The following is a 23,395-nucleotide window of genomic DNA, read 5'->3' on the forward strand; positions in this document are numbered from 1 at the left end:
AAAGGCAAGAAATAACAAGTGTCGGCGAGGACGTGGAGAAGAGAGAACCCTTATGTGCTGTTGGTGGGAATGTAAACTAGTGTAGCCACTATGGAAAACAGCATGGAGATTCCTCAAAAAATGAAGACTAGAACTACCATATGATCCAGAATCCCACTTCTGGATATTTATCCAAAGAATATGAAAACACTAATTTGAAAAGATATATGCACCCCTATGTTCACTGCCACATTATTATACAGCCAATATATGGAAGCAACCTAAGTGTCCATCAACAGAGCAACAGATAAAGACGTGGAACATATATACAATGGAATACTACTCAACCATGAGATGAAATCTCATCATTTGTGAAAACGTGGATGGACCTTGAAGGTATTATGCTCAGTGAAATAAGTCAGATGGAGAAAGACAAATACCATATGATTTCACTCACGTGGAATATTAAAAAACAACAACAACAAAATGAATTTTAAAAACCAAACCAAACAAAAACAAATATACAGACACAGAGAACAGAGTAGTGGTTACCAGAGGGGAAGGGGCGGGGCACCGGGATGGCAAAATGGGTAAAGGGAATTGACTGTATGGTGATGGATGGAAATGAAATATTTAGTGGTGAGCATGCTGTCATGTGTACGGAAGTAGAAATATATGGTACACATAAAACTTATATAAACCAATTTGAAGAAATGGGCAAAAGATTCGAATGGCCACTTCATCAAAGAAGATATACAAAAATGAAGAAAGATGCTCAACGTCATTTGTCATTTGTGAAATGCAATGTAAAGCCAGTGATATACCACTATACACCTATTAGAAAGGCTTAGATTAAAAAATAACAATAAGATCAAGGGCTAGCAAGGGTGTGAACAACTACGTCTCATATATACAGCCACTCTGGAAATGGTACAGCCGCACTGGAAAACAATTCAGCACTTTTTTATAAGTTTAAACATACACTTGACTCAGCGGTCCCACTCCTAGGTATATACCCAAGATAAATGAAAACATATGTCCACACAAACTTCTGTACATGATTATTGATAGCAACATTATTAATAATCACAAAAAACCCTAGAAACAACCCAAATATTCTTCAATAGGTGAATGGATAAACAAACTGTGGCATACGTATGTAATGGAGTGTTACTCAGAAAGTAGTGAACTATCGCTGCATGCAACAACCTGAACGAATTTCAAAGTCATATGCTGAGTGAAAGACGCACTATGGAAAGTTTACATTACTGTATGATTCTGTTTATATGACACTCTGGCAAAGGCAACACTGTAGGGACAGAGAAGAGGTCAGTGGTTGCTAGAGTTTGGGGGTGGGGAGAAGAGTCTGACTGCACAAGGGTAATGGGAAGGAACTCTCTGGGATATTGGAATTGTTCTGTATTCTGTTAAAGGTAGTGATTACAGGAATCTGTGCATATGTTAAAACTCAAAGGATGGTAACTAAAAAATAAAAGCTAAAGTTTACTGAATGTAAGTTTTTTAATGTGCTGGCCAGAAATCAATACCACATGCCAAGTGTAGTCTAAGTAGAACAAAGCAGAGGGGATCTATCCCCCTCTTATTTCTAGGTGTTCTAGATTAGGGGTCAGCCAACTACTACCTCTCACAGGCCAAATCTGGCCCACTGACTGTTTTTGTCGATAAAGTTTTATTGCAACACAGCCACCAGCATTCTTTTCCATATTGTCTATGGATGTTTTCATGCTAAAACAACAGAGTTGAGTAGTTGAGACTGAGAACATATGCCCTAAAAAGCCAGATATATGTATAATCTGTCTCTTTACAGGAAAAGTTTTCCTTTACAGGATACTTGTCTTTAATTAATACAGTTTTAGGCAGCAATATATGTCTGTAGATACTTGTCTGTAGACACTTGTCTTTAATTAATACAGTTTTAGGCAGCAATATATGTCTACTCTAAACACTGGTGGACTCGAGTGAATTACCCTATAGCTATACTCCTATGAAACTTCATTTTATCAGATTTAGTCCATCTGGTAAGCTGTTTTCCTGATTCTGACCTGTGGCATTATTAGCAATCTCACCTAGCTTTATTGTTATCCAGTGGGTCAGGGTCTGAGTTCTGTAATAATCACTTAAAACCTACTCTTTCACCCCTGTGTCCTCATGGTGAAAAGCAGAATGCGTAACGGTTAACAGCACGGATTCTGAAGCCAGACTGCCTGGGTCGAGATCTTGGCTGTGCCACTGCTTAGCTGTTGAACTTGGAAAGCCACTTAAGCCCAAAGTCCTTCCATTTCATTATCTGTATCGGGGGGTGATAATAGTATTTGCTCCCTGGCATTGGTATGATGATTATATGAGTTACTATATGTGAAATTCTTAGAACAGTGCCAGGTACAAAAAACTGCTACGTAATTGTTTGATATTATTATTAGTGTGTACATTCAGTTCAGGCCAACCTGAGTTCCAATCCTGTTTCACCTGCTTAGTAGCTGTATGATTATGTGACCTGGAGGAATTTATTCAACCTCTCTGGGGCCTCCAGGTTGCCCTTGACCCATTAATCGGTGGTCTCTGTGTAATGAGCTAAGCACTGCTGGAGAAAATCACACAATCTACAGATTGGGACCTATGCAAACAGGTCTGCAGGATCACCCGATCCTTGACATTGCCTCATAATCTTGCTGTATCCCCTAGATTGCTCCCTCTCTCCCTTTCAATGACTATTTCAAACCTTCTCCGACCTCCTCAAACATCTGAACTTTCCCCTGACTGCCTCCTACCCCTGCCAGCTTATCAGGAGACAGGCAGGAAATGAAAAATGTAGAAATTCTCCCATATTTACTTCTAATATTTTATGAGTTTGTTTTTAATCTTTCATACATCTGGAACTAATATTGTTGTGTGGTGTGAGGTAAAGATTCAAGATTAACTTAGGGAGAATAGAAATGTTTGAAATATCATTTTCCTATCTCAGAATGGTATGACTTTCCATTTGTTTAAATATGCTTTGGTATCTCTCGTAGTGACTTAGTGTGTTCATATAGCTCTGGCACACTTCTTGTAAATGAACGCATAAGATATAAATGGAGTCTTTTTGCCCATTATATCTTTTAGTTGATTGCCTTACATATAAAGACAATGTCTATATATTTATTTTGCATACTGAAACTTTGCCGAATTGTATTGTTCATAATGATCATTTTGGTTATTTCTCTTGGGGTTTTCAGGAAAACAATATATATAATCTACAAATAATAATCATTTTACACATTCTCTCCCATTTTAATACCTCTTATTTCTTTAGTTTGTTTAATCACCTTGGCCAACCTCCAGAACAATATTAAATAATAAGGATGATAAAGAATATCTAATCTTTTTTCTCGACTGTAATGGAAATGTCTCTAGAGTTTCTCTGTGAAACGTGACACTAGCTTTTGGGTTGAGATGGATATATTTTATCACATTAAGGATGTTTCCATCTTCTTCTGTCTTATCAAGAGTAAGTGTTGAGTTTTGTCAAGTATATTTTAGCATTTACAAAGATGATCATGTAGGTTTTTTCTTTCTTATTCTATTCATAAAAGGCATTACATTAATGGGCTTCCTAATATTGAACCAGCTTTACATTCCTGCAACAAAAGCCACTAAGTCATGCTGCATATCCTTTAAAATACTATCTGATTCTCTTCATTAGTATTTCATTAAGGAAATTTGCATCAATATTCACAAGTGATATTATTCTGTAATCTTCTTTTTTATATACTGTTTCTGTAAGATTTTGGTATCGATATTATGTACTAGTTTAGCTTTTCTAAAATAATACTTAGCAAATGTTTCTTGTTCTATGTTCTGGAACAGCTAAGCTATATTATACCTTAATGGTTTGGTTGAATTTTCCTATGAAACCCCTTCTGGGAGTGATGACTTCAGTAATGGGTGGGACCAGTCTCCATTTCATTGACGGTGATAAATCTGTTTAGATTTTCTCTCTTCTGGAGTCAGTCTCAGTCAATTATATTTCACTAGAAAAATTGTCCACCTCATCTAGATGCTTATATTTATTTGTACAGAGGTGAGTAAATTGTCACTTGTGATTATTTTATTTTCTCTGTATCTGAGAGGTTATTTCTCTTTAACATTCCTTGTTTTATGTATTTGTGTTTTTGCCCTTTTTTTCTTGATGAGGATAACTAACAAATCATTTATTGCCGTTACTCCTTCATTTAGGAGAAAACATCCTAAATGTGCTAATTCTAATGATTTTCTGTTCATAATCCATTACTTTGCAGTTCTTTATTTATGTACCTTTTAAATAGCCTCTTTAAGCTCTTGTATCACTGCTTTGGCTCTTGTTTTTTAGATAAAACTGCTTTTTAAAAAAATTTTTGGCTGCGTTGGGTCTTCGTTGTTGCGCACAGGCTTTTCTCTAGTTGTGGTGAGCGGGGGCTGCTCTTTGTTGCCGTGCGCAGGCTTCTCGTTGCGGTGGCTTCTCTTGTTGCAGAGCACGGGCTCTAGGCGCGCGGGCTTCAGTAGTTGTGGCTCGCGGGCTCTAGAGTGCAGGCTCAGTAGTTGTGGCTCACGGGCTTAGTTGCTCCGCAGCAATATGGGATCTTCCCGGACCAGGGCTCGAACCCATGTCCCCTGCATTGGCAGGTGGATTCTTAACCACTGCACCACCAGAGAAGTCCCAAAACTGCTTCATTTTTTTTTTTTTTTTTTTTTTTTTTTGCGGTACGCGGGCCTCTCACTGTTGTGGCCTCTCCCGTTGCGGAGCACAGGCTCCGGACGCGCAGGCCCAGCGGCCATGGCTCACGGGCCCAGCCGCTCCGCGGCATGTGGGATCTTCCCGGACCGGGGCACGAACCCGTGTCCCCTGCATCGGCGGGCGGACTCTCAACCACTGCGCCACCAGGGAAGCCCTCATTTTTAAACAATTCACACCACTACGTTGGTCATAGCTTTAACATGTTCCCTAGCAACGTTTCTTCTGCTACGTTTTTTCATATGCTATTTTTTTAAGTTTTGCATAGCTCTCGTAGTGATTCCTGTTTTGATTATTACTCATTTTTTAGGGACAGGCATTCTTCCTGGAGCAGTTATTTGCAGGATACGTTTGTGGCAGTGGCGGCCATGGCTTAATATTACCAGACTAGCAGGAATTCTCTTCTGAACACCAGGGTGTGCCACCCAGTGCTTTGGCCTTTACTTCTGCCTTATCAAGAAACATCAGCTCTGCAAGCTGCTCTCAAAGCAGCCTCTGGCTCTTCCGCCTTGCCTCAGCAACAACGTGCTTTCCACAAATGTGGATTAGTTATGTAATTTCTCATCCGGTTCGGCCTTTCCTACTTCTCAAAATACGCACGTCTCAGAGTTGGCCCACGGAAGCTCCCATCACAAACCTTCACACCCGTGCCCATTATTGCAATATCTTTTTTGCCTTTTGTGGTGTGCCTCTTACCCTGGAAATCAGTGCTTCATCATCTATGCCCCAGGTCCATGACCATGGGAATCATCTCTTGGATTCTTCCCTGTTTGATCTTTACAAAATAGTGATTTAGGCTTATGGATGTCTTCTGGTTAGAGCAATTACGGAGTTTACATTTCTTTTTCTCATTCTCCATAATGCTTCTGGTGAGTTACAAGAGAATGGGGCAAGCCTTGCTTTGTGCTTTCATTTCAAAACTGGAAGATGCACATGGAGTGGTTCACCTCCTTGCATTAGACATTTTTTCCCAACCCAATCCCACGAGCACAGCTAGGACAAAAAAAAACTGGTTCTTAAACAACAGTTGGAAGCTATTACTTCTTTCAGATATGCCTAGACTGCTTTTTGGCAAACGAATACATTGTTTCATTACCCTCCCTGTACATCCAAGATACAGAAAGCAGGTGTAAATTCTACACGTGGCTTAAATTCTCACGTGCTTTCGTTCAACTCAATAGAAAATAATAAATCACTATATTTGCAAAAAGAAACAAGTTGACAGAAAACAGGCTTATTTTTATAGCACACCCAAGATATATAGGGACTCATATATTTACTCAGCTATTTTAAAGGGCTTACTCTTGTTCGCTCCCTGGACAGCTAAATGCTGAGTTGCTAAGTTACTGGTATTTGACATCATCTCTTCCCTGACATGTCCCAGGTTTGACAGGTTCCCATGATTCACTGGGCCAGTCACCTCGTTACCCACGTTACTCATTTACCCAATGACGTCTGGATAATCATTTAAAATTCACATCATACACTAGCTGCAAACCCCCAGGTTCCACATGAAAATATTTAAACCGCTTTACAGGCTCTAAGTGCATCTGGAAGCCCACTGGATGGCTTACCTACATTGTTCACATAATAGTTGTTATAATTAAATTTAGCATCTTTCTTCTGGGTTGGTTTGTGTGTGAGAAAAGAGGAAATGATTATTGGGAGGCAAATAATGGGTAATACCTCTTATGGGCTAATTTGGTTCCATGAATAGCTCACCTCACACATGCACGTTATGTATGAAGTCCATTAGTGCTTTGAGTTAGCTTCAGAAAAGGTAATACTCCACATAAGTTACCCAGTCAAGGGCATTTTCACCTGCTGACAAATTTACATATTTCCCAGTGTCAGTAGGTAGGAACTAGTCATCAGAATAGCAGAGGGTGCAGTCATTGGTTAGTCCGTTTATTTGACTCCATCAGTGTTAATGTTAATTACAGTCTAAATTATATTTAGCAGTTGTTGTCTTTCTTGGATGGAACACTATATTACTATTTCAAGAAACTATAATTTTGAAAGTCCACACCAGAATAGGATAGATGCTTTCTGAATCATCCTGGGAGGATTAGTATTTAAGACGGCTATGGAGAAAATCGTTTGCATGATTCCAATTTGAACATTATTTATACATTAATTTGACAGGATATAAAATCAATTGCCTAATTATTGGTTAAATTTATCAAAGGAATTCTACTGAAAGGTGCTTGATTATGCTGCATAGTTATGATAATATAATCAAAATTCCTTTCAGACGTAATTGTCTGATCAGTTTTGCTCCCCAATCCATTTTTTTTCTCACTCTTAAGACGGGCTTTTTCATTCGTTTCCCCTTTAAAAGTAAAAACTAGCAAGCACTGTACATGGCCGTCCTCTAATTATTTGGTAAGTTCTTTCCACACTAAAACTGTGCACTTAAACATAGACCTAATAAGCAGAATTGCCATAATTTAAAATGTTGTAAACACAGATCATGCTGCAATCAAAAGAGGTGCCCATGCCGGTGTTTACAGACCTGATCCATATGGCAGGGAGAAATCTGTAAGACGACAGTTTATCAAATCAAGTTCCCTAAATCCTAGCTAGCAAATTCAGCATCCCTCATAAACAGTGAATTACCCATACAGATGTTTGCTTATGAAATTATCAACTACGGAAGGTACTTAGCTAGGAAACACAATCTGTTCGGCGTCAAATCTAAGAGAAGTGCTGTATCTGCATTTGTGACTCTGGAAAGGATTTAATTGATAGTCTGTTGATATTTTTAAGTCAATTCTTGCTAAGAACAAATAAATCATACCACTGCAGAAGAAATAATCATTGAACATCCATCCTCAGCTAGGAGCATTTAGTGCAGACTGCTCTCCTCGGCTTAACTCTTCCAGAAATGATTACTCTAGGACCCATAAAACCCGGCGGAGCTAGAAAAGAAGCCGCCGCTGTGGCCCAGATTATTACATACGAGCAGCTTAGGAATCCCTCATATGACAGATGAATTGTAACTGCAGAACGCCATCACTAGGGCCAGAGTTGTTATTATTTTTCATTTCTGTTGGTACTCGAGGGTAGCTTGAGTCTGAAGAGAAAATGGCATGCTGATGGAAACAGGTACGCAGGCTGGGCTGCGCTGCACAGATGTGCTGCCTTTAAGTTTCTGATCTGGAAAATTTATAAAAAGCAATAATATACTCGACAAGGAGCAAAGCCCTCTGAATTTCCACAGCTTGTTTTGTGGAAGAAGGGCAGGTGGCGGGAAAGGTGTTGTGGGCTGATGAATTCTGATTTGTTGGAAAAACTACGTGGAATTATTTTGGCATAACTGAGTGTGTACGAATTAAGGAAACAACAGAAGCTGAAATGAACTGTTGGTTGACGCCATTGTAATGTTAATCGTAAGAGCCCGGAGCTTGTGGAATAAGGATGGATTCAGGTGAGACAACAGGAACAGAGAACAGGAGGGGGCAGCATGAAGATTGTTAGAGCCGGTTGTTTGCCCTGAGGGCGAACTACTCAACCTCTCTGGCTTACCATAACCAGTAACTAATAATAAAATCTTTTAGTTCTGTTGTGAAAAGTCAATGACATAATGCACTTAAGTACTCCGCCTGCATGAAGTCGCACATTACTACTATTACTTTTTTATTAGTAGCAGTAATTTGTTATTGTTATTCTTTTATTATTTGAAATGCGATTTGAAAATATTCAAGATGTCCGGAAGAATTCATTCCTAAGACCGGCTCAGATTTTGTCGGTGTGCTGGTATTCCCAGTTAGAGTTGCTAGGAGTCAGTCTGCCGAGCATCTGAGGCAATTTTTTTTGAATCCAGAGATTTTCACTGTAGGTTTGTGACACGGTGGTTGACAGGTGTAGGGCAAAGCGAAGACCAGACTCTCCTTGTGCCTCTGCCATATACTAGCCTCACCCAGGGTGGCAGGTCATGTATAACCTCTCTGGGCCCCGATTTCCTGAAACACTGGGTTGGCCAAAAAGCTCATTCGGGTTTTTCCATAACATCTTCCGGAGGACCCGAACGAACTTTTTGGCCAAGCCAATAATAATGGACTACCATGGTTCCTACGATCAAAATAAGATAATGAGGTTCAAGTACTCTGAAAGGCAGTCACGTGCTAGAGGGACATACGTTCGTCATATCAGATCAAGTCAGCCCTGGAAGACCAGACAAGGTGGGCTCCCGGGTAGAATGAGAGCCAGGAGTGCGTGGAAAGAGAAGCAGGTCTGAAGGGGGAAAATGGCGAGAGGGACTTTCAAAGGAAGCCAACTGGTTTGAACTTGAACAGCGTTTTGAAAAGGGGGCCCAAATCCAATGCGTTAGGCCAAAGTACTTCCACCGCCTGGGCACTGAGGGGCTGAGAGCGGGGAGAGGCCAGTCGTGTCCTACTTCGTCTGTACCAATGTGCGATGAAGTGACTTTGCCTGCTGGGCTGTAGAGGGAAAAAAGGGGGACTCGGGGAGGTGGGAAAGTTGGGCGAGCCGACAGACGGAGGTCTCTCCCCGTTACACGTGCCAGCGGTGTGTACACATTACAGACTCGTTCACGGCAGAGGAGAGGGATGTAAGGGTGCAGAACGACCCCCTGTTCTCCAGACGAGGAAATTGAAAAGCCACACAGCTAGGAAGTGATGGAACGTCAGGAACAACCGGCGGCCAGCTTTTCCCACCCCTGGGCCAGAGCCCCTTCCTCTGCAGAGCCCCCTTCAGTGAGGGAGAGAAGATGACCTTGCTCTGGACTCGGCTTAGTTGGAAAAGCACCGAGGGGGTCAGAGAGAGGAGGAGAGAAAGAGGAAAGGTATCTCCCCCCTCCAGCCCCTTCAAGAAGGAAGCAGATTGGGAGCAAGGTGACCAACAGACTTACTGTGGGATCGTCTGCAGGGCTCCGAGGCCCTCAAACAAACAGGAACGTGAACGTGCTGTAACAAAAGTGTCCAGCAAGCACTCTGTTGTGCCGTGTACTGTGGTCTATAAAATTCCAAGCATGGAGACTGAAACATGTCACTCTTCAATAAAGGAAAGTCCACTCATTAACGGTATTGTCGAGGAAACGAAACGAAACAAAGACCCCAGAATTCTATACGATGTATAGCCCTTCGAAAGAAAAAAAAAAAGCCCATTCCCCTAGATTCTCTTTCAAGAACAACAGAAAGACTTTTGTTACTTTCTCAAAGGGAGCTACCTATTATGAGCTTATTAAGGTAACTACTTCTTTTCTTTCCGTGTTTAAGTGACATTCTGTTGTTTCTCTAAGTGGCTTCTCCAGCAGCCTGGAGTCGCCAGCCTCTGCCAGGTGTCCAGCCGGCTCCCCTCGCTCGGTCACTGTGTGGGCCACCTAGGCTCCAGGGCCAGGCTGCTCTGAAGTGGAGAATTCCAACTGTCACAAATGAGGTGGTGATTCTGAAACGGGTCTGGCATTCCTCTGGGGTTCAGAAAAGACCACTGACTTCATTTGGAAAAGCCAGACTACTGTAGGGACTAGAGGAAGAGGTTTCTTTCAGCATCGCCTTTCTCTAAAAGGCAGGTGGCCAAGACCCTCACAGTACTGGGTGTATTTCGTACATCTGCACTGTCTCCACCCGATGCAAGGTGCAGGGAGCAAGCGGCTGGGTTCCGAGGGTGCATCACGCTGTGGATTTCATGGCGGCCGCCCACACTCCCCACCCCACCTGCACCCCCGGCCCTTGGATCCCAGGGAGAGATGATGGAGGGGTTCCTGGACTCTTACCAAAGTAACCAGTACTCCCCTAACTCAGATCGTCTCATCTCTGAGCAGAGTGATCGGACTCCCCTCTTTAACAGTCAGTAACGACATTCTTGGGCTGGAAAAGGTGCACGAATGTCCACAGTGGGGGAATCAGGCGCCCGGTCAGCTCCATGGTGAACAGGTTTCTACTCCTTTTTATTCCTTTCGCTGCATCTTCACAGGGTTTGCTTCCAACACTTACCAGGGAGAGTGTCGGGGGAGCTGAGGTGACTTGGGGAGGTGAGGAAAGGGGGTGAAGAATCTCCCCGGGCACAGAGATGGATTTCTTTCCCCAGTGGAAAGCCAGCATGGTTTTCTCCCGGCCACACTGATCATTCCTCAGAGTAAATAGCATTTATATACCTCTCGGCAGCTTATAAGGGAATTAGGACAGGCATTATTGTCCTCTTTTACAGACAAGGAAGGGAGATTCAGAAAGACGAAGTTATCTGTCCAAATTGCAGAAGTGACAAATGGTGGAGAGAGAACTCACTCCCATGATTCCTATTCTTCATATACCGCAACGCCTTAGGATGCCAACAGGCAGACACGGGAGATACATTTCTCTGCCTTGGCTTTGGTTTCTCCTTTTGCTGTAATCGTGTACTTTGGGAGAGGTCATTGCCACCTTTTGCAGCTCTGTGCTGTCTCCACGCCATTCTCATGCACCAGTTCACCCCCATTAGTACCATCTCCCACAACTTGCCATCATTCTCAAGTCTCTCCTCATCTCCTCCCCTCCACCCTGCCACTTCTCATCCCCTTGTTGTAGGCCACAATCTCCATGACCATGTCCCATCAGCAACGTAGCAGGAGGCAGCAATGAGGCTGACCTGAGATCCCAGAGAACAGAAAGGCAAAGATTGTGGGTAGGATGCTTGAACAGGAAACGTTTCCTAAAGGAGGTGGTGAGTCTCTGCTCAGCCCTGAAAAGACTCAGAAGGATGCGAGAAGGCGACAGAAGCTTGGTGAGATCAGGAGACTAGCTTGATTAGAGAGCAAGAAGACGAGGTAAGAAATGAGACACTCCCGGAAACAGAAGAGGAATGACTTTAAACAGCTTGAGCAGGTTGACTGCTTCATTATTAAAAGGCAGAGAGATAAAGGTTTAAACTCACCCGCAAGATTTCTTCAACACAGCTTGGGTCACTGGGAAGGCTCACCTAAAACAAAATAAACAAAAAAAGAAAATTAACCATAATCTAGTTATTCTCAGAAAAGCATGTTGTATAATATTTTACCCTGTAGGAAAAACTGTAAAGGAAGTAAATATAGCTATACATGTGGGGTTTTCCCCCTATGAAATACAAAGCAGTAAGTATCTGCAAATGGCCAATTTTGTTTTCTTTTACGGAAGCAGTAAGACCGCAGTACAAGATGCAGAGAGGGCCTGGCTCTGTCACTGATTTGCTCCGGGACACGGAGACACCCTCCCCTGTCCCCCGAGCTTCACTTTGCTCATCCATCCAAAGAAGGAGCTCGCCTTCCTGATCTTTGAGGCCTCTTCCACCCCCTGACATACTTTACCATGTTATTCATAATCACAGATTTGTAGAAGAGGACGCCTATATGAACCACTTCTGTGATTAATTGAAGTCCCCTTTCAACTCAGGAGTCCAATCAGATGCCTACAGAGAGAATCTCACAAAGTGAACGCCCTGAGCTTTTCTCCTCAGTGTGACACCTTCCTAATCAATCAAAATTCAAGCGACTAGCAGAGCTGTACCGAGTACTGACTCCGCACCAGGCACATGCCCTTTCCTTCAGGAGCTCCAGAGTCAGTGAGAGCAAGAAACCAAAGGCCGAAGTGAAACACCAGCTCTAAAGCTGTGTTTGATGAGGGACCTGAGGGTGGGACCACCAGCTGCAGGAAGGTCTACCAGGTGTGACGGCACCTGTGCAGGTACGGGCATTCCCCCAAACCTTCCGAACTCTCTCCTTCACACCTTCTCCAAGAAGGCAGTTTGGTCACCTCCACTTCCCTCCAGTTCCAGTAGGGAGACCATTTGGTCTCTTTCACTCACTGCCTTGGGAGGTAAAAGGCCAGTCCTGTAAAGAGAGTACTGCCACAGAGGCTGTAGGTTCCAGGCCTCTCGCAAGGGCCATTAAGTCCTAATCCCCTCGTTACTCTGATAGATTAAGGTATAAACACAACTATATTTGAGGAAATGGGGAAGAGAATATGGCCCCAGTTTCCCTCGATCTTAAAAAAATACACGCTACAATCATCAGTAAATCTTAAATGAGCATAACAGTCACTACTGTACATACATTAATTTCAACCAATATTTCTTGACTACCTTGACTACCTACTCCATGGAAGAGTCCCTGCTCCAAGCAGCATAAAATCCCTAGTGGGGAATTAGAGAGTCAACAATAATGAGGGGGCCATCCAGCCTGGGTTATAACCCAGTGTGGTTCCAGTGTACACATGTTATTCTGCTGTCATTACTGACAGTGTCCCTTTTCACCCTCAAAAATGTCCTGATTCGGACGACAGATTATACAGTCACCCTTCCAAGAACACGAATACTCTAATATTGAGCGGAAAGAACAGTAGAAGGAAAGGCTGACAAATTGCCTGGGCAGACACGGTAAAGAACCTTCAATACAGGCTCCTGATAGGGAACCACACGTGGTTTGGTCTAGCAGAGATCATTCATTCATTCATTCAACAAATATTCTTTGAGGGCCAGGGACTGTGCCGCCAGGCTTGTGGTCGGCAAAGACACAACGGAAAGAAGCAGAAGGAGACAGTTTCCTCCCTCATGGAGTTTGTAGACTCAGGAAGAAGGTGGGTGTGAAGAATCACATAGGTAATGGACGACTGTTACCATGGTAAGTACTATAAAGCAGGGCATCCCACGGACACCAGTGCTGCAAAATGAAAGGTTCCGTGTCCAAAAAAGTATGGGCAATGCTGCCATGCATCCCCCTCTTGGCAACACACGATGCAACTTAGAGGCTCTGAGACACCTATGAAATTGGTTTAAAGCAGCATGTTCCCAACTTTCTTGACTACTGATTGTTGGGTTTTTAGTTTTCATGTGTGTTTTTTTTTTCCAATTAACAATGATCGCCATTCCATAGAATGGGTGTTTGCAGAATATACACTAGGAGAGGCTGGTCTAACATATTACAGGATTACAGAACTCAACTGATTATTCTTAACAGCAAATAAAATCTCATTCCAAGGACTTCCCTGGTGGCGCAGCGGTTAAGAATCCGCCTGCCAATGCAGGGAACACGGCTTCGAGCCCTGGTCCGGGAGGATCCCACGTGCCGCGGAGCAACTAACCCCGCGAGCCCCAACTACTGAGCCCCTGTGCCGCAACTACTGAAGCCTGCGTGCCTAGAGCCCGTGCTCCGCAACAAGAGAAGCCACCGCTATGAAGAGCAGCCCCCGCTCGCTGCAACTAGAGAAAGCCCGCGTGTGGCAACGAAGACCCAGTGCAGCCAAAACTAACTAACTAAATAAATTTTTAAAAAAATCTCATTCCATTGCTCAAGGCTCTAGCAACCGTATTTTCCAAGACAGTTGTTGAACTTCTAACATATACCTTCCCCAAACACAAAGGTCAAAATGATTACAGCCAAGACTTAAATCTTCAGTGTGGTTGTCCCACTGTATCTGTTGGGCTGCCCAACTCTCATGAAAAGGTCTTTGTTTTCCCTTTGCCACACAAACACACAAATGTTAATTTTGAAATAAAAGTGGGAAAAAAGTATGAGCCACATGCAGACACAGCGAGGACATTTGCCTACGAGTCTCAAGAGTTGGGTGGGAGGCTGATCTTACCCCTTGGGAACAGGACTTCACAACCTTACCCCTCTGAGTTCCAGTTTGCCCAACTATAAAATAAAATCGAGTAAAATAAAAGGACGATAAGAGTAATACCTGCTCCTTTCAAAGCTCACAAAGGTTTCTGCGAGCAGCAAATGAAATAAGGTATGTGAACGCGCTTTGTAACCCGCAAAGCCCCTCATGCTGCGTTGGGTTTTTAGCCCCTGCCCTGCTGGTCTCCTCACTGCCTTTATTACGAAGCCCAGTCTTCTCGTCTGCACAAGGTAAGATCTGACTCACTCTTGCCAACCGCAAATATCATGTCTACACCTGGTATTATAAATATCCGTTTCCTTATGGGGAAATGCTGTCAAAATAGAAAGAGTTGTGGACTCTGGGGAAGAACTCTGCCGACACGGACAGTCAAATAAATATGCATCCATACCGAGCGTTCAGATTTTTTTTTTCTTTTTTAGAAAATACTGGAATCCAGCATTGACATGGAGTCACCAGTCCTGCAAAGTCATCTAGCCCTGCTCCGCTGCTCTTTTCACCGCAAGACAACTCATTTGAGCCTCAGGTGGTTTTTTCCCCCCCTGCAAGTGCTTTTGAATTAGCCAGCGAGCATCTCCTCTGTGCCTAGAACAGTGCTGGGCGAGGGGGGTCGGTGACACAAAGAGCCGTCAGACTTGGCCTGTTTCTCTCGGAGTTAAATGTCTAGATGGGACGGGAAAACAAACAATTGAGACCCACTGGGACATACATTGTAAGGTGGTGACAAGGGTAATAGGATCGCATTCATTCGCCCGTCCGCCTATTCATCAGTTCTCCCATTTACTTCTTTAGACAACAAATCCTGACTGAGCTCACACTGTGCTCAGGACGGTGCCAAGGGGAGGATTTAAAGACACCGAAGACAACCTAATTTCTGCCTTCGAGACTCCACGCAAATTGGGGGAGACAAACATTTACAGGGGAAACAGACAATACGGAACAGGAGGTCTGACTTGGGTGTCAGGGGTACCTACCGGGTTCACGGACAGAGCCATGTCCGACAGGAGGTCCCAGCCGCCGAGGTCCCCATCGCAGTCCTCGCCCCATAAGGGGGTGAGAGGCCAAGGATTTGCCATGGCCGAGCAGTGCCGGGGCCACCTAAGGCCACTTCAGGTTCAGAGCCCCCTGAGGAACGGCACCCAGGTCACTCACACTGCGCTCTGGACAGAAGCCGGGCTCAGCCCCCGCTGCCTGGTTGCTCTGTCTGTCTGTCAGTGTGTCTCCCACAGCCCCGTCCTCTCGCAGGAACTGTGGAGGAGTCACTCGGACAGGTGTGACAGGAGACAGGAGGAGAACTAGTGGTGACACTGGGATTAGAACTGCCGCCTGACGAGTTGCCAAGCTGCCGCTTAATTCCGGAGCCACCTTCGCCTCCCTTTCAATGCACTCTTGAGTATTCAGAGAGTCCACAAAGCGCAAGTTAGCCACTCAGAGCCGGCGATCTCCTGCATCCCCCTCTCCGCCCCCTCCTCCGGGAGCAGAAAGCGAGCTGCACGCCGCCCGGGGAGGCTGTGCTCTCACTCCTGGCCCCAGACTACCCTCTCGGGCTGGGCACGGACGGGGTCCTCTAAGGGCCAGGGAAGGCAGGCGCCCATCGGGCAGGTGCTGAGTTGACTGAGAGCCCTCCCAAGTGCCTACCCTCTCGGCGTGTGACAGTGCAGGCTGCCACCCCGTGTAGCCACACAGGGACCACGCGCAGATCATCTGCCTGGTGATAAAGACATATCTTAGGAAATAATCAGGGTACCTTTAAATCATCAAATATTCAATTAACTGCAGCAACAATAAATGAATTGCATAGGATGTTTTAATCATTCTGGAATTAATCAGTTTGGAGCACACTTCTTGGCGATTAGGGTAATACAAGCTAGCAAAAATACCCTGATTGTGGCATTGAGAGACACTGATGGAAAACACGAAGATTCATGTAAAACATTAAAAGAATCATGATCATCACACGGTTAACCCAGTAGAGCGGGATGCGTGTCTCTGAGTACATTTTTATTAAGTGATTGCGAGGGAAAAGAGGTCTTTTTTTTTTTTTTTTTCTAAAATCACCCTGAAGTTTTCCCACAAAACCTGGCCATCTAAGTCCACTATTCTAGGCATGTTTCACCTTGACAAAGACTTCGCCCAGTAAAATTCACAAATTGCAAGTTTAATTGCCAGTGAACGCTTGGATTCTCCTAACAAGTGCAAGTGACACTGAGTGACACATCACTAACACCAAAATCCATGCTACCGGCCCAGTTAAACAAGATCCGCGACTGACACCGCCGGCAGCTTCCAAACTAATTCCATTTGTATTTTCATTAACAAATTGCCCCATTCATCCCCACGACTGACTGACGACACAGAGATCCCCTGACACGGCATCACTAACAAAATGAAAACTCAGGTTATGATATTCTAGTAGCAAATGAGTTTTCCGGCTTTTTAAAATGTTTAATCCCCATCATCGGTCATTTGTCCAAACAAGGAGCAGCAGCCTCTGAAGTTCCCATTCGCACTCACTTTGAGATCCCTTTATTTCCCCTCCCCATCCAGGGAGTCCCCGTTTTCCAACTTGGAAAAGGACGAACCCAGTTCAGGTTAAGAGCTTTCTGTCCCTTGCTTCCTGCCACCTGTCCCTATTCTAGTTTGTATTCATGAGTCTACGGTTAAACGGGAACAGTTAACATAAACGCAGACAGAAATCCTCAGGTGATATAACTTTAATCAAAACAAAGAAGATTTCACAACAGTCACATGGTACAGCCAACCAGCTCATCTTCCCATTTCATTTTAATACAGCAAAAGTCCTGGGTGTCCAAGGAGTTGGTATTTAAAATACTGCTTCCGGCTAATTTTTAAGGGTGTCACATGGTCAAAATACCCCATGTAAAACAAGCTAATATTCACCATTCGCTCTAAGAAAAGAAGCAATAAAAAGTAGAGCATGATAGTCCCCGCTCGCTGCAACTAGAGAAAGCCTGTGCGCAGCAACGGAGACGCAACACAGCCAAAAATAAATCAATAAAATAAATAAATTTTTTAAAAGTAGAGCATGAAGATCAAAGGAATATACCACTTGCCATTTTAAGCTAAGTATAGAAAGTGACCCTGTGTCTAGAACCTTACGTGGAACTAAAACTAAAAAGGAAGACTCAGCGATCACATTTTATTTATTTGAGCAAATCAGTGAGATAATTTACTGTGCTTTCTGGGGGCATAAAGGGGTAGGGGAAAGAGCATGGGCTTTGAAGCTGGAGGGACTTGGATTTTAATCCCAGCTCTGATACTTAACTTGCTTTGTGAACTTGGGCAAGACACTTGAACTTCTCTGAGCCTCTGTTTCTCTATCTATATAAGGGAAATAAAATTCCACTTCGAGGACTGTCGTGAGGTTGAGATGAAGTGAGGCATATAAAAGTACCTTAGCCTGGCAGTGGGTGCATCTGAAGTCTCCATCAACAGCTTTTATTCGAAGTTCCCTCTAAGGCTCTTGGAAAGTTGTCAGCACCCTGAACCTTGGAACCACTGAGTACACAGTTTAGTCGCCTTGGAAATTGGCCCCCATGACATCTTGTGAATGTCGCTAATTATGAAATCCTATTCAGGGGCCCAGTGCATAAGGAGTCTCAGGCCGCGGCTCCATCTGGTAGCTCTCACTGAAGGTGACAAAGGAGGCTGGAGATGGGACTTGAGGGCGTAAGACAACAGAGAGCGAAGGGGGGCTGAAGGGGAAGGGGGGCGATGTGCTTCATTATGGGGACAGCTCTCCACTGATTACATTAGGTATGGGCAACGGCGGAATGCATATGCAGAAAGGCCCATCATCAGTGGAGAGGACCTAACGGCAGATGGAATTTGAAGTGAAGAGTACTTAATTCAGCGGGCTCTGAATAGCCATTAGCTCACTGTTCATTTATTTGGTCTAATAACTAGTTTCTATAGAAGAGTGAGCTATAAACGGGGGGTGGGGTGGGGGGTGAAAGTCTTAAAGAAAAGGTACACATCTAGAAAGATTACCCTAAGAAACCAAGAGCCCTTCTGGAAGAGGCTGGCTGCCTGACCCACATTCCCCCAGGACGCCCTGCCTCTGGTCACCCGAGCTCTGCTCTGTGCCTTCGCTGCCGCCGGCGAGGCTCCCCAGGGACGCAGCCCCTCCTCCCACATTCTCCAGGCTTCTCGCCCAGATGCCTTAATCCCGCTGCTTTCACTCAAGCTGCATCCTCCTCCTTCCCTTCGCCGGCCTCCCAGACTCCGACCCAACTTGCTCGCCCCTTCCTGCCTGTGCTCTTCCCAGCCTTCTGTCTGCTCTCCGTGTCTGCCCTACAACCCAGAGACCTTCCAGCCGCGGTCCCTGCCTTCTGAAGTTCCTAGGCATGCGTACGACTCCTCAGGGCCCGCGGGATACCCACTTCTGTCCCATCCAAGTCCTAGCACGGAAACCAAGGACCATTTAAGATTAAAGTCTTCATTCCACGAAATCCCTACTTACTGCACTCCCATGAACATTAATGGCTATCTCGTGTGCAGGTCCACATGTAGTATCCACACCTCAACTTCAATTCTCTACCTCCTACACATGGACCATTTTCTCACTGATGCTAATTGTCAGATCCCGGGTACATTTCCTCTTCTTCTGCTGACGGTTTTTAAATGCATGGGAAATGCAAACTGATTTTTGTACTAACTAATACAAACGTGAGGAAAAGAGTTATTTCATGGAGAACTATATTCAATATCCTATGATAAACCATAATGGAAAAGAATATATATTAAGAAAGAATGTATTGATATGTATGACCGAATCGCTTTGCTGTACAGCAGAAATTAACACGACATTGTAAATCAACTAGGCTTCAATAGAAAAAAAACACGAGGAAGCAGGCAACTCATATACCACATGTAGCAGACACGTACTATAGGCCTCAGCTATAAAACTAATTTCACACCTTAGTCATCCGAAGATGAAACTGCATCAAAAGACCATTTACAGTTTCTTTTGTGACGAGTCCACATTCCAGATAGCATGGCATACGATGTATCACACATCATGTATTCCAAAGCCACCCCTGAATCCTTAGGAGTGGCTAGGGGGACAGGAGGAAAATCAGGCAAGCATGATGTCCCAGAAAGCCAGAGGAGAAAGTGTTTCAAGGAGAAAGCAGCCATTCAGTAAGATAAGGATGCAGAATCGGCTGGGTTCGGCCGATCCTAGGCCGTCTGGGCCATCGGCCACCTTGGACAGAGCCGTTTCAGCGGCATGCTGTGCATGTGACCCTCACCTCACCGGAGTGTGCTGAGGAGAGAGTGGGAGGGGCGGATGCAGGAGGGAATAAACAATTCCCGCTGTGACAGGGAGCAGAGAGATGGGGTGATAGGATGTGGTGATGCGGTGTCGAGGTTTTTCTTTGTATTTTAAGAGGGATGGTACTAAGGCATATTCATATACCAGTGGGTGTAACTCAGTGGAGAGGGGAAGAGACGTATCGCGAAAGAAAAAAATGGATGATTGTAAAAGCAAAGTCCTTGAGAAGGAGCGAACAGACTAGGACACAACTGGAGAGGCTGGCCTGAAAGAGGAGCGTGGACCCTTCTGGACAGTTCTTCCATTGTAACGGCAGGGAAGGCAGAGTGCCTTAGGTACGTAAGCAATTGGGTTGGAGAAATTAAAGACGAGAAGATGAGGGGGTACTTGTCTGATTGTATCTATTTTTCTCTATGAAGTATGTGGCAAGGTCATCAGTGGAGAACGGGGCTGGTTATTGGAAACATGCGGAGAAAGGAAAGGTGGAAAAGGTTCTGTTGGAGAACAGGAAGAGGGGTAGGCTAGGAAAGTATAATAGAACTCTCTGGCAATACTGAAGAGCGAGAAAGAGGGAGCTATCGTGTGAAACACTGAAGGAGATGCTGTCTATGCCCACAGTACGGAGATAAAGGAAGGAGGAGGTAGGGGAAAGGAGACAATTGGAGGCCAAGTAGCCTCTGGCGATTTAGAAGGAGGTGGCGCTCTGCTCCCCACTATCAGCTACTGCACTTTCCCACACTGATCAGCTAATTAACCACAGCTCACAGTTCTCCAACTGCTCTAATCTATAAGGGACTTCATTCTGAATGGAACAAGCAGAGCGCCCAGGAGCACGAGCAATGATCTGCTGGGATCCCACAGTGGTGAATCTCACATGACCCACAAGCCCGGACGAAGTGGACCGCGGGGCCTGAGGAACGCCTCTCTGGGGGCTAAATGAATTCAACTTTGTCCCTCGGGAAGTAGAGAGCGCCATTAACCCATATCCTGCTGAGAGAGATCATTCCTACGGAGCATTGGAAGGAGTTTCCAAATTGTTTAAAGAAGAGCTGTTTTTAATCACTTAACTATTTTGTCCTTAAGAAAACTTTTACACATTTACTATGTTAGCAGGAGACATTTTAAAGTACGATTATCTTTTATAATTCGTCTTGGATTGACAACTTCTTCTAAGCATTTATGGTTTCTAGAGATACAAGACTTCCTCACCAGGGGGGAAAAAATGAAGTGGGAGTTCAGATTTTTCTGGTAGCTTCTGAAGACACTACCACAGGCATATTATGGGGTCTTAAATTACGTGCTGTGACCCCATTTAGAAAAGAACCTTTTAAATATGTGTCTTTGGCTCCTATTTTCTGAAAAGCTTTCAGAAAGGAAAGGTCTTCCCTTGACATTCGCAATCCCTCACCCTAAAGAAACTCCTTTCGTCTTCTTCTAAACACATAGCTAATGATTTAAGTGTCTGCTTGAAAACAAGAAACCTAGATTTCAGTTTGATTTTGCTCTATAGCTACATTTTCCTTAAAGCATCGTCAGTGGAATAGACTTTACAAATTGTACCCATACATGTCCTCAATAAAAAGGTGACAACAGAACACACTTGATAGAAAGTGTCTCCTCTTTCAGACTAACCTCTAACGAACTTGGCACCTTCTTGACTCTCTAAATCCTGCGCTTAGGATTGTCTTAATTGCCAGTGGTTGACACCGCGATGCCACAGAAAGAGACCTACAATTGCTCTTCTCTGACAGCGATGATCTGAGAGAACAAGCCCTGTGCACGGGAAGTGAATCCTCGCCAGCTCCCCTATTATTTATAACTCTAATTAAAACACTTTTATCTATTAATGCCAAGTGACACTACTAAATATATTCAGGGAAGTTCACATTGTTTCTAGGCTTCTGGAATCTCAGAGCTGCACCCACTTACATGTGGTTTAACTGCTCACTAAAATGAAATGATAGCTAAGAATAACTCCCTTCCATTAGATTTATAAATCTCATTAATTAATTCGACACCTCCAATGGTGTAGAGACCAAACTCAACTGCAAGATCTAATTAAAGAGAAGTAAAAAAAAATGTTAAGAAACAACACTGAGATTGAAACACAGAAGTAACTGTTTAGCCTCAAATTAATGAGGCGCTATGCTAAGGAAGCATGTCCATTAATCCCTAATGAGGACTTTAAACACATTAAAACTTCCTAATACAAAATGTTTGCCTTCCTTTTATCCAATAACAAATAAGCCAATAATTTTCTGGCTCTAAATGACACTGTTAACTGTCACGGCATGTTTTATTTGACAAACCCTCCATTCAAATACTGTAAAACCAATTAATTTGCCTGCTGTGAAATGTGTTTCTTGGTGGCTTTTATGTGATTTTTTTTCTTCTCAAAGGAATGTAAATAGGAGGTCAATGTAGGTGCCTGGTATTGCTTAAAAAATATGCCACAGTAGCTATAGGTTGTCTCTCCTGTTTGCAATTCAAATGAGTTGAAAGACAACCTTCATTTTCAGGTCACAATCACAGACCGGTTTCCTGATAAGGAAACCGTGTCAGAGTAATAGTTTGATTACCATGAAGAGGATGCCGTATTTGAGAATGGAGAGTTGGCAAAATTACCACTTTGTTCGATTGTAAATAATGTTTCACGACCCTGGCCCTTACCGACCTGGCACGGTTACCTAGCTCCTGCTTCATCCAGCCCTCCCCCAAATGCACCTGCGTGTGTGCCCAGGCAATCACTCTCTAAAATTGGAGTTTATTCCTGATGCTTTTATTTGAAAACACCACAATTTGTTACACTTTTTTGTTGGCAGAAAAATCAATAGAACAAACACAAGAAGTTCCTGTTTCTTAAACTTCCCCTGGGCCTTACTTAGTATCTCCAGTTAGCTTGAGAGATGGCCCTAAGAGCCCTTCTGCCCAGCATTTATGGAACACTCTGAAACACTTGGCTCGTAGAAGGGCAAGGCACTTCTCCAGAAAATCACTCTGCAAACACAGACCCTTGACACCGTGTCATAAAGAAAGGGTCTGTGACATTACGTGTGGGCCCGCTCTGTGGAGCACCTCGAGCCCACTGCCTCATACATTGAAGACCAGAGAGGGAATGAGACACGGTGTCCCATGGTTTATGGAGTCAAACAGTTTACGCCAATTAACACGAACAGCATATGCAGGACACCAACGATCCTAGCTTGTCTCACATCCACGTGAAAACCAGGGACTGATTATTTCTTAGCTGTGAAAGTAAGCAAGATAAACAGACACCTGGCAGGTGCCTATAATTCCAGGTACAATGACAACACCTTACTGATACAAATAAAATACATCCAGTGAAATAACCACACTTACTCCTGACTGGGATCAATGTGTTGGGGTATTTCCAAACTTGGTGCTTGGAAAATCTGTTCACGTTAAGAAACTTGTCCCAAATGGAAAATATACATTGCATCCCTACGCACAGTACAGTGCGCTAGGCATTATGGGAAATTCAGTAGATGATAAAGAATAAATGTCCACAAGGAACATCTACTTAAGAGTAGACAGGACTATATACCAAAAATGAGTAATGACAGTACAAGTTGGCACAGATTTTCTGATCCCTGAATCAGGCACATGGGCAGAAGGATTTTACTTTGGGGATGACATGACTTAGATGGCCAAATATGGGAATGTCCAGACTATCTAATATGGGGAGAATGAAAGTGATTATTTCAAATCAGCACTCTCCTAGAAATCCCAGAATGT

The 23,395-nt window shown here is 44.0% G+C and overlaps 1 protein-coding gene across 4 annotated transcripts in view; it reads right to left on the reverse strand.

Annotated features, from left to right (window-relative positions):
- The window catches only part of AFF2 (ALF transcription elongation factor 2), a 499,644-nt gene that overhangs the window by 189,911 nt on the left and 286,338 nt on the right, over nucleotides 1-23,395 (reverse strand). For all 4 annotated transcript variants that reach the window (XM_060292350.1, XM_060292348.1, XM_060292349.1 and 1 more), the window contains exon 4: nucleotides 11,624-11,668. In XM_060292350.1, the coding sequence (XP_060148333.1) occupies nucleotides 11,624-11,668 (45 nt within the window). The remainder of the gene's footprint in view (nucleotides 1-11,623; nucleotides 11,669-23,395) is intronic.

The sequence above is a fragment of the Globicephala melas genome, chromosome X (assembly GCF_963455315.2).
Source record: "Globicephala melas chromosome X, mGloMel1.2, whole genome shotgun sequence".
Classification (NCBI taxonomy): domain Eukaryota; kingdom Metazoa; phylum Chordata; class Mammalia; order Artiodactyla; family Delphinidae; genus Globicephala; species Globicephala melas.